This window comes from Hemitrygon akajei, unplaced genomic scaffold (assembly GCF_048418815.1).
Source record: "Hemitrygon akajei unplaced genomic scaffold, sHemAka1.3 Scf000038, whole genome shotgun sequence".
Taxonomy (NCBI): Eukaryota; Metazoa; Chordata; class Chondrichthyes; order Myliobatiformes; family Dasyatidae; genus Hemitrygon; species Hemitrygon akajei.
Window position 1 is genome coordinate 1,831,511 of NW_027331924.1, and position 15,729 is coordinate 1,847,239.

General features: G+C 48.1%; 2 protein-coding genes across 2 annotated transcripts in view; one reads left to right on the forward strand and one right to left on the reverse strand.

The window, feature by feature from the left end:
* The window catches only part of LOC140720244 (E3 ubiquitin-protein ligase TRIM39-like), a 420,075-nt gene that overhangs the window by 308,636 nt on the left and 95,710 nt on the right, over positions 1-15,729 (reverse strand). The window lies entirely within an intron of this gene.
* LOC140720242 (nuclear factor 7, brain-like) lies at positions 5,454-10,042 on the forward strand. The gene is made up of 4 exons (XM_073035120.1): positions 5,454-6,291; positions 6,973-7,068; positions 7,486-7,719; positions 9,959-10,042. The coding sequence occupies exons 1-4, from the start codon at positions 5,881-5,883 to the stop codon at positions 10,040-10,042; spliced, it is 825 nt and encodes a 274-aa protein (XP_072891221.1). The 5' UTR covers positions 5,454-5,880.

A 15,729-nucleotide genomic window follows, 5' to 3' on the forward strand; every position in this document is an offset into this window, starting at 1 on the left:
CTTATTCCAGGTTTTCCGGGTTTTCCCAGTTTCTTTTGAGGCAGCAGATTCTTCTTTGGGCTGGTCTCATAAACAGCTTCAGGATTCAGCCTCTGGCTGCTGGATTGTTCCTGTCCTAACCCCCGTCTGTATCCCTTCCCTTCACCTTCCTCTTGCTTTGCCTTGCCTCACCTGGAGCCTTGCGTTGCCCTGTGTCTGGAGCGTTGCTTTGACTCTGCCTGGAGTCTTGCCTCGCCTCGTCTCGCCTAGTGTTGCTTCTACCTGGAGCCTCGCCTCGCCTTGCTCTGTCTCTGCCTGGAGCCTTGCCTCACCTCGCTTTCACTCTACCTGGAGTCTTGCGTCGCCTCGCCTTGCCTAGTGTTGCTTCTACCTGGAGCCTCGCCTCGCCTTGCTCTGCCTCTGCCTGGAGCCTCTGCCTGGAACCTTGCCTCGCCTGTGTCTGGAGGCTTACCTCGCCTCGCCTCTGCCTGGAGCCTTGCATCGCCTCGCTTCGCTCCGCCTCTGCCTGGAACTTTGCCTCGTCTTGCCTGTGTCGGGAGCCTCGCCCTGTTAGGAACTACTCTTTGTGTCCACAACTCCGCTAGGCAGGTCCGCCCGTTTGCCGCTACCTAGCTTTGGGAACCGTCTTGTCGTGTTCAGCGTTCTGTGTAATGAGTCCCGTCCTGTATCCAAGGAGGGGTCCCGTCCCGGCTCTGTGTTCTGTGTAATGACTCACGGGCCTACGTCCTGTATCCAAGGAGGGGCCTTGGTTTTCCTTGACCCTGTCTCTCCCTCGGCTCTGTGTTTTGCGTCCCTGTCTCTTCCTCGACCAAGTTAAGGCTTTGGGATCTCGTACAGTCCCAGTCAGGTCCAAGGTCCTTTGCCTGTTCAAGCCACGGCGTTGTGTTCTCGTCTTGTCATGTGCCACGCTCAGCCCAGGTGTACCTTGCCCAGCCCGGTGCTGGGGTTCCCTTGTCCTGTCCAGGAGTCTCACGTCCAGTCCTGTGACTCTCCTTGTCCTGTGGCCACGTCTTGTCCGAGCCTGGTTCTGGAGTCCGAGCCCGAGGCAAGACCCAGGTTCTGGGTCCTTGTCCAGTCTCTGGCTGGGAGTCCAATCCCAGGCTCCCAGTTCCCAGTTCCATGTCCTGCTTCCGCTATCATCGTCAAGTCCCAGCCCAGGCCCGGAATCCTTGTCTCGTCCGGAGCCTGTGTCATGTCCAGCGTCCTTTCTTTCCCACTGTCCTTGCTTCCTTCTTACGCCTAGTCCTGTTCCTGGTAGTTCAGTGTCTTTGGGTCCGGATGACAGGGTTACTGAGGCTCCCAGGGCTTGACTAAATGATCTCCAAACTTGTGAGACGAATTGGGGACCCCGGTCAGAAATAATGTCAGAGGGGTGCAGGCGGAAGACGTGATGGACGAGAAGGTCGGCTGTTCTCCGAGCTGTAGGGAGTTTGGGAAGGGCTATGAAGTGCACCGCTCTGGAGAAGCCGTCCACCACGGTGAGTACGACAGTGTTCCCATCTGAAGGAGGTAGTCCCGTAACAAAATCCAGCGTGATGTGAGACCAGTGGCGGCTCGGGACAGGTAGGGGACGAAGCAATCCAGCAGGTGGTCGGTGGGAGGCTTTTCCACGGGTGCAAGCAGAACAGACAGAGACAAAGGAACGGGAGTGTCCAAGGAGGGCCAGCAGACATGTCTCTTCAGGAGGGACAGAGTCCGATCGATCCCGGGATGGCAGGCGAATCGAGACGTGTGCCCCCACTGGAGAACCTGCGATCGAACGGAATCGGGCTCAAAGAGGAGATTGGAGGGTCCGTTGCCTGGGTCAGGTTGAGTCCGTTGGGCCACTTTAACTATGGCCTCGATCTTCCAGGTGAGTGCAGCCACTACACAGGATGGTGGAAGGATGGTCTCGGAGTTGGGAAGGCCCTCCTCGGAAATGTATTGACGGGAGAGAGCATCGGGCTTCCCGTTCTTAGACCGCGGACGATAGATGAGTGTGAACCTGAACCGGCCAAAAATTAATGCCCCACGGGATGGCGGGAATTCAAGCGTCCAGCCGTTTGGATGTATGCGAGGATCTTGCGTTCGCTCCAGATGATGAACCGATGTTCCGCTCCCTCCAGTCAGTGCCTCCACTCCTCCAAAGCGAGTTTGACCGCCAGTAACTCCCGGTTCCCTACGTCGTAATTTCATTCGGCGGGAGACCGCTGGCGAGAAAAGAAGTCACAGGGATGAAGTTTCTGATCAGGACCTGAACTTCGGGAGAGGAGCGCTCCCACCCCAGAGTCGGAGGCGTCGACCTCCACAATGAATCGACAAGAGGGGTCTGGTTGGACCAGGATGGGAGCGGAGGTGAAACGCCTCTTCAGCTCTGAGAACGCTGAGTCAGCTTCGGGGTCCCAATGAAAAGGGGTCCTAGGTGGGTAAGGGGCGCCGCCACCCGACCATACTCCCTGATGAACCGGCGACAGAAGTTCGCGAAGCCCAGAAATGGCTGGAGTTGCCTGCGTGTCGTGGGTCATGGCCGCTCCGCCACCGCCCGGATCCTCTCGGGATCCGCTCTCACTCGCCCGCTCTCGGTGATGTTCCCTCAGGAGATGAACTCACACTTCTCAGCTTTAACCAATCATCTGTTCTCCCAAAGCCTCTGTAGCAACTGACGGACATGAACTGGAAACTGCTGGAGAAGATTAGGATGTCATCCAGATAAACAGACACAAAACGGTTAATCAAGACTCTTAGGACATCATTAATCAGGGCTTGGAAGATCAGCGGGGGCATTGGTGAGGCCAAATGGCATGACCAGGAATTCTAAGTGGCCTAGAGCGGTGTTGAATGCCGTTTTCCACTCGTCTCCCTCCCTTATTCTGGCCAGATGGCAGGCGCTTCGTGGGTCCCACCTGGAGAAGATGGTGGCTCCGTGAAGTGGTTGGAAAGTGGAGTTTATGAGGGGCAGTGGATACTCGTTCTTTATGGTTTATGATTTGGGCCTCGCTAGTCGATGGACGACGTAGTGAACCAACCCTGTTCCACACAAAGAAGATCCCTGCGCCTGCTGGCGAGGAGGAGGGTCGGATCATGCCCGCCGGGGAGATTCACTGATGTAATCCTCCATTACTTCCCTCTCTGGTCAGGACATGTTATAGAGCCGACTGGTGGGGAGAGGAGCTCCGGGGAGAAGGTCAATAGCACAATCGTATGGTCGGAGTGGAGGCAGGGAAAGGGCCCGGTGCTTACTAAACACCTGCCCCAGGTCGTGGTACTCCGCTGGAGCCCCGGACGTGTCAGGGGGTTCAGCGGCAGACGAGGTCGCGGTGGCTTTTACAGGGGAAAGGGCCGACTGTAGACAAGCGGAGTGACAAAACGGACTCCAGCCGGCTATCTTCCCAGTGGACCAATCAATGTGGGAGTTATGGCGGCTTATCCAGGGATACCCAAGAACTATAGGAGCTTGAGGAGAGGAAATTAGGTGAAATTGTACCTGTTCCCGATGGTTCACAGAGAGAACCAAAGACAGTGGTGGTGGTCAGTGAGTGACTCGGGCCAGACGTCTTCCGTCCAGTGCCCGGGCTTCCAGAGGGGTACTCAACGGCTCCCGAGGAATTCCGGCCCGGGAAGCTGTGTCTTCATCCAACAGATCTCCCTCGGCACCGGAGTCCACCAAGGCGGACAGAGACAGGGGCTGTTGGTGGTAGTTTTCAGTAGCTTGGATCTACATCCGGGTTTGGGGGACAGAAGGGAATGTTGTCTGACTCTCCTTTCTACTGGTGAGCCCTCCCTTTTGGCCGAAGGGAACAGGTAGCACGGAAATGGCCAGTTCGTTCTGTTACTCAAAGCGACTGAGGAGAATCCAAGTGCAGGACTCAGGCACGGAGATTGAGTTGGGATGCTTGCGCAGACGTGAACTTTGAACAGCGAGCAGGAGGAATCTTGACACGGAGCTCTGATATGGAGTCTGGACACGGAGACGGGGTTTTCAGATAATATCTGGAGCTGAAATTGGGGCACGATAGGGGATTAACCATCGGGAGCCTGACAGCATGAACTGATTTAATAGCTGCTTTAAATATTTACTTAACCCCGGTTTTACAGCCCAGTCTGTCTCACTTAAACCCGGAGGAAAACAAATTCAAGCGGCAAGAGGAACTGAGCGGGTCAGGCAGCATCTGTGGAGGGAAATGGAGAATCGACATTTCGGAATGAATGATCTCGACCTTGAAAGTTGATTGTACATTCCTCTCCACAGATTCTGCCTGACATAGAAACATAGAAACTAGGTGCAGGAGTAGACCATTCGGCCCTTCGAGCCTGCACCGCCATTCAGTATGATCATGACTGATCATCCAACTCAGAACCCTGTACCTGCTTTCTCTCCATACCCCCGATCCCTTTAGCGACAAGGGCCATATCTAACTTCCTCTTAAATATAGCCAATGAACCAGCCTCAACTGTTTCCTGTGGCAGAGAATTCCACAGATTCACCACTCTCTGTGTGAAGAACTTTTTCCTCATCTCGGTCCTAAAAGGCTTCCTCTTTTTCTTTAAACTGTGACCCCTCGTTCTGGACTTCCCCAACATCGGAAACAATCTTCCTGCATCTAGCCTGTCCAATCCCTTTAGAATTTTATACGTTTCAATAAGATCCCCCCTCAATCTTCAAAATTCTAGTGAGTATAAGCCTAGTCGATCCAGTCTTTCTTCATATGAAAGTCCTGCCATCCCAGGAATCAATCTGGTGAACCTTCTTTGTACTCCCGCTATGGCAAGAATGTCTTTCCTCAGATTAGGGGACCAAAACTGCACACAATACTCCAGGTGCGGTCACACCAAGGCCCTGTACAACTGCGGTAGAACCTCCCTGCTCCTGTACTCAAATCCTTTTGCTATGAATGTCAACATACCATTTGCCTTTTTCACCGCCTGCTGTACCTGCATGCCCACCGTCAATGACTGGTGTACAATGACACCCAGGACTCGTTGCACCTCCCCTTTTCCTAATTGGCCACCATTCAGATAATAATCTGTTTTCCTGTTCTTGCAACCAAAGTGGATATCTCACATTTATCCACATTAAATTGCATCTGCCATGAATTTGCCCACTCACCTAACCTATCTAAGTCACCCTGCATCCTCTTAGCATCCTCCTCACAACTAACACCGCCGCCCAGCTTCGTGTCATCCGCAAACTTGGAGATGCTGCATTTAATTCCCTCGTCTAAATCCTGAATATATATTGTAAACAACTGGGGTCCCAGCACTGAGCCTTGCGGTACCCCGCTAGTCACTGCTCAGTTTCTCTGGCATCATGTTTCCTACTCGAGAATCCAGCATCTGCAGTCTCTTGTGGCTCTCTTTTTAGAATTTGCCCCTTTCAGTCCTGCCTCAGACTGAACCAGGCTTTTCTGTCCGTTTTCATTTCTGTTCTGCTTCTTCTTTAGCCCATCACGCCACCGGGACACAAGCTCGCCAGATTCCTCTGCCCAGGGCCGTGATTTGATCGGGCCTGTGGCTCCCCTCTATCCACACGATTCAATCGTCTTCCAGCGGAAGGTCCTTCCGATCCCAGGGATGAGGCCTTTAGAGATTTAGTTGACGTTTCTGTCGCACTGGGCTTTTACGGGATGGGGTTGCTAGAACCATGCCTAACACTCCTCCGTTCGTAGCCGGGCTTAGGCAGTCCATAGCCGAGTTTTCATTTCTGTTAGGAACTACTGAATGTGTTTCTGATCCCACGCTGATATGGAAATGGCCACAATTCTTTCCCACTGAACATACGCAGTGACATAATATTCATTCCCCGAGTCTGCTGCGCGCGTAGTGGACAATCGCGGTACTGCAGGCGATCAGCAGCTCCCCGAAAGTGAAAGCATTCTGAATCAGGAAGTGCCGGGAGTTAACATGGCTTCGAAAAGAAAGGCCGAGAGTTGGACCGAGGAGGTAATTTGTCCCGTCTGCCTGGATTTCTTCACCGATCCGGTATCACTGGGGTGCGGACACAACTTCTGTCGCTCTTGTATCACACGGTGTTGGGAAAGGGAGGAGAGAAACCCCTGCCCGGAATGTAGAGAGGAGTTTGCTGACCGCAGCCTCAGGGTGAATCGGGCCTTAGCAAATCTGGCTGAAAAAGCTCGAAATATAAACCTGAATCCCAAAGGGAAGGAAAGTAAACTTCACTGCGAGGAACATGAGGAAGAACTGAAGCTGTTTTGTGAAACGGACAAGACACTGATCTGTGTGGTCTGTGCGGTTGCGCAGCAACACAGACAGCACCGCTTCATGCCGATTAAAGAAGCTGTTACACTCTGCAAGGTAAAACTAACTCGAATTTGATTCTCACCCCATCGTCTATTGTCCACGACACGAGCCTCCATAAACAACATATCCCCCCACCGTTCGCCATCTTCAATCGGTTTCTACCACGAAGCACAGGCCCACTCCCACCCTCCACCACTACAACACTCCGCGCTCTATAGGGATCGCTCTCTACATAACTCCCTTTTATCCACTCGCTCCTCCCCACTGATCTCCCTCCTGACACCGATACCTGCAAACGGGACAAGTGCTACACCTGACTCCTATCAACCCCTGCCTCACCACCATTCAGGGCTCCAAACAGCCCCAAATTCTTCCCGTTTCTTCCATGGTCGATTGTCCTCTCGTATTAGATTCCTTCTTCTCCAGCCCTGACCTCTTCCACCTGTCCCCTCTCTGCTTCTCACTTCATCACCCCCCGCCACGTTCCCCCTCACGTTGTCTCACCCGTCACCTGTCAGCTGGTTCTCATCTGCAACCTTTTTATTCTGGCTTCTGCCCCATTCCTTCCCAGTCCTGATGATGGGTTTCATCCCGAAACACCGACTGTTTATTTCCCCTGAATAGATGCTGCCTGACTCATTGAGTTCCTCCGGCATTTTGTGTGATAATCGGGTTTGATCACCTGTTTCTTTTGATGCATCTTTGTCTCTATTTCCTTCACTCTCGAACTTCCAGGATCAGCTAAAATCTTCCTTAGACTTTCTCACAAAAAAGAAATCAGACTTCCAGGAAAAGGAGCAGCAACAGAAAGAGAAGATTTCCGGAGTTCGGGTGAGGCTTCCTGAGCGGAATTTCTGATATTACTGTCGAGTTTTGCTCCTTTTAATGCAGAAGAGCCGAGTATCGCAGCTCCAGTGACCTGGGTCCGATCCTGACCTCTGCTGCTGTCTGTGTGGAGTTTGCATGCTCTCCCTGTGGTCATGACGGTTTTAGACACATCACAAGAACATGCTGGTTAAATGGTTAATTACAATTAACCCTGTGAAGGTGATGGAGAGTGTGTGTGAATTAGGTGGGAGTTAATGGGTCAATGAGGGAGAACAGGTTTCAGGAAAACTTGATGGAATGGGATTGACGGGAATGTCTCAGAAGTAGTATGGACCCCAATGGACTGAATGGTCACCTTCATGTCATAAGGAAATGCAACACAGCAATGCAGTAAACTAATCTTCACCTTTCATTCGACAGAAACAGTCACACAGCGTTCAGTCCCACATCACATCCCAGTTTGCTGAACTGCACCAGATTATCACTGAGAAAGAGCAGAGCTTACTCAGGGATCTCAGGGAAGAAGAGGCGAGGATTCTAAATCCAATGGAGAAAAATCTTCTTAAGATTCAAGAGAATATAAGGATAATTCAGGAGGAAATCTCAAAGTTAAAGGAACAGATGGATCAGAAAGATGGTGTGATATTTCTCAAGGTGAGGGATTACATTTTAATTTATTTCTGTCAAATTGAACTAAATGAACAGTGGTATATTTGAAATAAACACAGCACAGCGGCCAATTCTACCAAATCAATTACCGCTGCTGGTGTCCTCACACAGAGTGTTCTCCTTGCATGAGGAACCTCCAATCACTCCGCTAATGACATTCTAAAATGTCGGAGACAGATATTTCATCCTTTATCAGCAACATACAATATTTAAGCGATGAATTTTCTGCATAATTAATCATAAATTAAATTGCAATTAATCTGTCAACAAAAGATATGACATCTGCCAGTCCCAGGCTCAAAACAGCCCAGAACAAAGTACGAATACGTAACTTATTCCCTTCGCTTTTACCATGTCCCCACTCACCTGACTGGTTTTCGTAATAAACACGTAACTCAGAATACAATGCAGACAGAAAACAAACGTGTTGCTCTTACACACAGCATTTACAAATAGCAGTAAACTGTTTCTCACCAGACAATTGATGCAACTATTCAGGGTTGTTGTTGTCCCAAAACTGGACTTCCACAACTTCTGTACATCCCAGGACAGAATGCAATCTTCTCTGAAATGATTTACTCTGATCATAACACAGAGCTGCTGATTGTGTCCTTAATTACCACATTAAATATCCTCTAAAACTTCCATTAACACCCAGTTCCAATCACAGGCTGTGAGTGTGTCTGGTGCGGTGGGTGAGAGGGTCTCTCTGTCAATCAGTGAGAACAAAGAACTTGACCCACACATCAGACTTATCCTCCATGTCCGGTTTCTGTCAGATTAGGGAAACCTTCCATGTTTCTTTAATTTTTCGTTTAAATTTCACATTAGAAACGTAGAAATATAAACATTGAAAACTTACAGCACAATACAGGCCCTTCAGTCATCAGATTGCGGAAACTTTCACTGTCTCTACTTTTTTGGATAAGTTTTACATGGGATTGTGTCCCATTTTCTGTCATGAGCAGGCCATTAGGTCCATCTTCTATCAATTTCCCTGGTCCCTCACGTGTTTATCCAGCCTCCCCATTACATTCAGTCTCTGATGTTCCATTTCAACCACTCCTGTGGCACTGAGTTCCACATCCTCTTCACTAAATTTCTTGTGGGATTTATTAAAAACCTCCTGGCATTTTATCTTTGGCTGAAGGTCTCCCCATAAATAGAAACATAGAAACAAAGAAAACCTGCAGCACAATACAGTCTCTTTGGCCCACAATGCTGTGTCGAACATCTACTCACTTTAGAAATTACCTCGAGTTAGCCATAGCTCTCTATTTTTCCAAGCTCCATGTACCTGTGTGGGAGTCTTGTGAAAGACCCTATCGCATCCACCTCCACCTTCGTTGCCGGCAGCTCATTCCACCCATTCCAAAACACTTACCCGACATCTCCTCCGTACTACTTCCAAGCACCTATGTCCTCTCGTGTTCGCCATAAATGAGGTACTTTTTTCACCTTCGCGCAAGCAAATCCATCACTAATCTTAAATTGTTCCATCTTATCATTCTGACGCCTTATCCAGATGGTAATGCACAGCCTGTCCTGTCTTTCCCGTAAGTTTCATCCTCTCAGTAATGGTCTGAATTTCAGAAACTTTTCCTGTAATTTTCCCCGTGGTTCTGTATTGCTGGTGTGTGTTTGTGACTGTGGGAGTGGGAATTTTCAACACCTTGTAATGATTTGGATGAAATTCAGGATGTGGACTGTAAGTCCAAGTCTAATCGGATTTGTGTTTGATTTATTTCAGGAGGAAGCTTGTCGAAACAGGAGGTAGGACATGCTCTTTACTGAAACCCTGTATGGATTTGTAAAATAGTTCAAAATTCCAGTTTATCACCAGCAGTTTAATATTTACAGAATCAGTGACGAAGTCCAGGAATTGTCAGTGACAGATGAGGCCCTACCGGTTGAAAAATTCGATCACCTCTATTTGTTGAACACAGTGCTGAGAGAAACACTTGATGCCATTAACCGAGGTAAAACTACAAAGATTCATTTTTTCTTGTTTATCAGACACAATTAATTCATAACTTGAGGCAAAGATTGGCTGTAATAACAGGCTGAAGGGGAACTGAAGTTTATTCCGCATCAGCCCCACCAACTGGGAGGCATCACTGTCACATGGTCAGCTGGAGATGTCAGACCCCTGAACACACCAGCACAGGGTCACAATACAACCAATACACGGGAGTGACAGATGAACACTGTGTCCTGATCACAGGCACACGGCACTAACATGCCAAAACACTACTTTGTATCCTACCACAGGAGCTGGGAAATTAACATAGGTTTCATGATACTGTAGGGAATAAAAGCGGGTATCAGTGTGGTGACCGAGATTGTCAGGAAAATACACAAGTCCTTTGTGCCCTGTGAGTCCAGTGTCTGATTGACACAGGTCTTCCACCTTCTGGATCAGCATCTCTCACTGTTGTTAGAGGCAGAAGAGGGGAGTGGTCGTGATAGGGGACTCAATCTACAGGGGAGCAGATAGGAGAATCTATGGACATGAATGGGACACCAGAATGGTATATTGCCTCCTTGGTGCCAAGGTCATGGACATCTCAGATCGTGTCTGCAGCATTTTTAGAGAGGGAGGGAAAACAGTCAGATATCCTGGTACGTTTTGGGACCAATTACATAGGAAGTAAAAGCAAAGAGATCCTGATAATAGAATTTGGAGAGCTTGGTAGAAAGCTCAGAAGCAGTACCTCCAGGTTTATAATTTCTGGATTGCTGCCTGTGCCCCGTGCTGGTGAGGGTAGAAACAGGATAATTTGACAGATAGAACATGGCTGAGAAGATGGTGCTGGGGACAGGGATTCAGGTTCTTGGATCACTGGGATCTGTTCTGGTGGAGGAATGACCTGCTCAGAAGGGATGGGTTGCACCTCGACCAGAGCGAGAACAATATTCTCACGGAGAGGTCTGAGAGAGCTGTTGGGGAGGGTTTAAACTAATTGGTGGGGGTGCGGGGGGTTGGAACTGGAGTGAAGAGATAGGACTGATGGTAAAAATGCAAAGATATCGTGCAGTCAGACAGTCAGATAGGACGGACAGATACGAGGACAAAATGGCAGCCAGCAGGGTGAGTATCAGTGCATTAGAGATGCAGAATTAAAAAGGGTAGCAGATACAGTACATAAAGTGTTATATCTTAATTCATGGAGTATGAGAAATAAGGTGGATGATCTTGTTGCACTATTACCGATTGTCAGGTATGATGTTGTGGCCATCACGGAAACGTGACTGAAGGATGGTTGTAGTTGGGAGCTGAATGTTCACGGTTACACAATGTATCGGAGGAAGGAAAGAAGGCTGATGGGGAGGTGTGGCTCTATTGGTAAATCAGCAGCAAGATGTGACATAGGATTGGAAGATGTTGAATCCTTGTGGGTTGAGGTAAGGAACTGCAAAAGTAAAAATGACACTGACACCAGTCATATACAGGCCTCCCAACAGTCAGTGGGTTGTGGCCCACAGATTAGAACTGGAAATACAAAAGGCTGATGAAAACGACAATGTTATGATAATCATGGGAGATTTCAACATGCAGGTCAATTGGGAAAATCAGGTTGGTAAAGGATCTCAAGGGAGTGAGTTTGTTGAATGCAATGTGATGGCTTTCTAGAGCAGTTTGTCGTTGAGCCCACTCGGGGAACAGCTCTACTGGATTGGATGTTATGTATTGAACCAGAGGTGAGTAGTTAAAAGAACCCTTAGGAAGCAGTGCTCACAACATGACTGAGTTCAACTTGAAATTTGATAAGCAGAAAGTAAAGTCTAATGTTGTAATATTTCAGAGAAGTAAAAGAAATTAGTGGTCTGAGAGAGGATTTGGCAAGGAGGTGCTGCTGGCAGGGATGAGAGCAGAGCAGAAATGGTGTCAGTTTCTGGGAAAATGAGGAAGGTGAAGGATAGATGTACTACAAATATAAATAAATACTCAAAAGGCAAAATAGTACAACCGTGGCTGCCAGGGGAAGACAAGCTAATCTAAGTGCAAAAGAGTGGGCATACAACAAAGTAAAAATTAATAGGAAGACAGGGAATTGTGAAGCTTTTAAACACCTACAGAGAGGGACTGAAAGAATGATTGGGAGGGGAAAATGAAACATGGAATTGAATTGACTTTATTACTTACGTCCTTCATATACATGAGTAAAAATCTTTATGTTACACCCCTATCTGAATGTGCAGTTCATAGTAATTAATGATAAATAGTATGTATAACAGGCTGGTTAATATAATATAGAAATACAATTGTGTCAGCAAACTAAATGAGTATTTTGCACCAGTCTTCACTGTGGAGGATACTAGCACTGTGCCAGATGTTGAAGGGTGCAAGGGAGGAGAAGTGAGTGCAGTTATTGTTACAAGGGAGAAGGTGCTCGAAAATAGCGGTCCCCAACAACCAGCATGCGCTACCGGGCCACGATGAAACGATATGATTTTGCGATGTAAGTTAGCTACACCTTTCCTCATTCCCTGTCATGCCCACTTGAACTTGAACCCACGCGAAGTCATCAGTCATCAGTGACGCCTTCGCACCAGGGATCACTGGTCGGTCTCAGGTAACCGGCCGACGAGAAGTGCCATTGCCACTGGCCTGGAGTGCGGACAGACGGGTGCCACCTCTAAATCTGGTTAGCCCACCGTATGTTTGTGGGGGACCCGGTGCTAAAATATTCACAGAAGACCTAGTTCGGGCTCAGGGTTTCGTAAGTAGCATAGCAGCTACCTCGCTGCGATCTACTGAAAGTCATCCCTCCAGCCACACTTTTGTTGGCCGATAGATCCTACCTACCTACAAGGGTGCCCCGTTACACTCTCCTCACACTCCGGACTGCGACAGCCGCAGCCCTGGCCCGGGGACCTCCAGCCCTTACCTTGCCTTCTCACCCCACCCACGACCAGCCGCACCTGGCCAAGACGTCTGGCAGCGGGCGGGTGGGAGGCTGGAGTTCAGGCCTAGAGGCTGCCTAATTAGGCAATGAAGCCCTCCAAACTGCTTCGGTACCTTGAGTCCAAGCACCCTGCACTTGAAGACAAACCCGTTGAGTTTTTTGAGCCAAAACAATGAGAGCAAGCGGGACAGAAACAAGTGCTGAGAGCCACGAAAAGTAAATTGCGAAATAGACTGTAAATAAGGAACACCCTTTGAGTATCGCTGTCTCCCGTCACCCCGTCATCCCGTCAGTGGGAAACAAGGCCTGGTCTCCCACTGATTCAGCGATATTGGTTTGTTGGAATGATTTTATATGTACATTCGAGGAAAATATGTGCTGTGTTTATAATCCAAACTTTACTTAAAATGTTATGATGCTATTGACTTATGAGTTATATATGACTTATCACTGTATTCATACGAGGAAACTATGTGCTGTCTGTTTAATATTGAATTCGTTAGATAAACCCTTTGGGAAATAAAATCGAGTGAATGAGCCACTTGTAAGTGAGTTATAGCTGACTTATCACCGATATTCCGGTTGTGACTAACACCCCCCCTCCACCCACCCCGTCGGCCGGTCCACAAGAATATTGTCAATATTAAACCGGTCCGTGGTGCAAAAAAGGTGGTTGACCCCTGTTGGCTGGTGACCTCTATTCTGCAGAACACCGTATAGGTTAACGTGCAGGTAGAGTGAATTGTGAGGAAGGTAAATGCAACATCAGCATTCAGTACAAGAGCAGGGATGTGATGCTGAGGATTTATAAGGCACTGGTGAGGCCTCACCTTGAGTATTGTGAACAGTTTTAGGCTGCTCATCTAAGAAATAATGTGCAGGCATTTGGGAGGGTTCAGAGGATGTTCACAAGGATGATTCCAGGAATGTTAGGGTTAGCATACGTGAAACATTTGATAGCTCTGTGCCTGTACTCGCTGGAATTTAGAAAGATGAGTGGGGATCTCCTTGAAAAATTTGAACGTTGAGAGGTCAAGACAAGAGTAGATGTGGAAAGGACGTTTCCCATGGTGAGGGAGTCTACGACAAGAGGGCACAGCCACAAGATATAGGGGCGTCTATTTAAAAACAGAGATGCAGAGAATTTTTTTTACCCAGAGGGTGGCGAATACACAGAACTTGTTACCACAGGCAGTTGTGGAGACCAGGTCGTTGGGCATATTTAAGGTAGAGCTTGATAGCTTCCAGATCGAACAGAGTATCAAAGGTTGTGGGGGTGAGGCTGGGGAGTGGGGCTGAGCAGGAAAAAACAAGGATCAGCCATGATTGAATGGCGGAGCAGACTCGATAGGCAAATGGCCTAATTCTGCTCCTATGTCTTATGGTGATCAGACCACTACATTGAAGCATCGTGAGAATGAGCTCGGACACACCAACAAGCATTGACATGGGTCAAGATTTCATCTCGGGAGAAGCACACACAGCATAACCGGCCTGGCAAAACTCCCTCACACACATACACAGGAAGGATTGGTAGATTGCAGTCAGAGCCTCAGCAATGTACGTTGTTATTTCCCTCAGTAACCTGGAAACCAGTCTCTTCAGAGACAGTCATTTATTCATTTAAACAACTCAATCATGTGTGACACATTGTCAACACACACCAGACATGTGATGACACACTGTAACATACAAATTCTTCAACGTGCACACTCTCCTTCAATGTGTACACACAAACACACTGATATTTACCACAATCAACACACACATACACAGTATCAGAGTGTGACACATGGTCAACACTGAGCTGCCCTCTGACGTTACGTCACATCAACACTTCACAGACAGACTCCAGGGTGAGATTCCTCAGAAGGATGATTTGGGAAGGGTTTGACAGATGTTAAACCCACAGCCCACTTCATGCATCTGCAAGACTAGGATATCTTCTTGCGCATGTCCCATCTGTGTGTGTTTGCCCCATATCCCTCTAACCATTTCCTATCTATGTACCTGTCCAAATTTATTTTAAAATACTTAATTTTACCTGTTTCTACAGCATTGGACCACCTCCTTCTCTGTGAGAATGTTACCCTGTAGATACCTCATAAAAATTTCCCGTCTCACTTCCAATCTGAACCCTCTGGTTCTGTACTCCAATTTCTCAGAAAAAAAGACTCACTTTATCTAAGCCATTTATGAATGCATTTACCTCAATAAGGGGTAATTCCTCAACATCCTACACTCCAGTTAAATAGTCCAAGCTTATCCACTCTCTGCTTTTAACGCAAGCCCCCCCCAGTCCTGGTAACATCCAGTGTAAGTCCAGTGTAATGACATCCTACACAGGCTGACTCTGTGGTAAAGAAGGCATACGGTGCATTGGCCTTCATCAATTGTGGGATTCTGTATGAGCCGAGAGGTAATGTTGCACGTGTATAGGACCACGGTCAGACCCCACTTGGAGTACTGTGCTCAATTCTGGACATCTCACTACAGGAAGGACGTGGAAACCATAGAAAGGGTGCAGAGGAGATTTACAAGGATGTTGCATGGATTGGGGAGCATGCCTTATGAGAATAGGTTGAGTGAATCCTGACGGAGGATGACAGGTGATAGAGGTGTACAAGATAATGAGAGGCATTGATCGTGTGGATAGTCAGATGCTTTTTCCCAGGGATGAAATGGCTAGCATGAGAAGGCATAGTTTTAAGGTGCTTGGAAGGAGGTACACAATAGATGCCAGAAGTAAGTTTTTTTTTACACAGAGTGGTGAGTGCATGGAATGGGTTGTAAGTGGCGGTGTTGGAGGCAGAAACGATAAGAGTCTTTTAAGAGACTCCTGGATGGCTAGGTGGACTTAGAAAAACAGAGGGCTATGTGTAAAGCCTAGGTAGTTCTAAGATAGGGGCATGTACCGCACAGCTTTGCGAGCTGAAGAGCCTGTATTGTGCTGTAGGTTTTCTATGTTTTCCCATATTTGGGGAACTGGAAATGCAGACAATACCCGAAATGTGGTTTATCATCGACATCAAAGGCCTTGCTTAAGTTCATGTGGACAGTGTGGAATAGGCTGATGAATACAGGA

What these genes read in the sequence shown, in the direction of transcription:
- LOC140720242 (XM_073035120.1), top strand. Translation starts at nt 5,881, where the DNA reads ATGGCTTCGAAAAGAAAGGCCGAGAGTTGGACCGAGGAGGTAATTTGT. An exon ending in AAGCTGTTACACTCTGCAAG is followed by an intron (nt 6,292 to 6,972) that starts GTAAAACTAACT and finishes TCGAACTTCCAG; the next exon opens with GATCAGCTAAAATCTTCCTT. An exon ending in AGAAGATTTCCGGAGTTCGG is followed by an intron (nt 7,069 to 7,485) that starts GTGAGGCTTCCT and finishes TTCATTCGACAG; the next exon opens with AAACAGTCACACAGCGTTCA.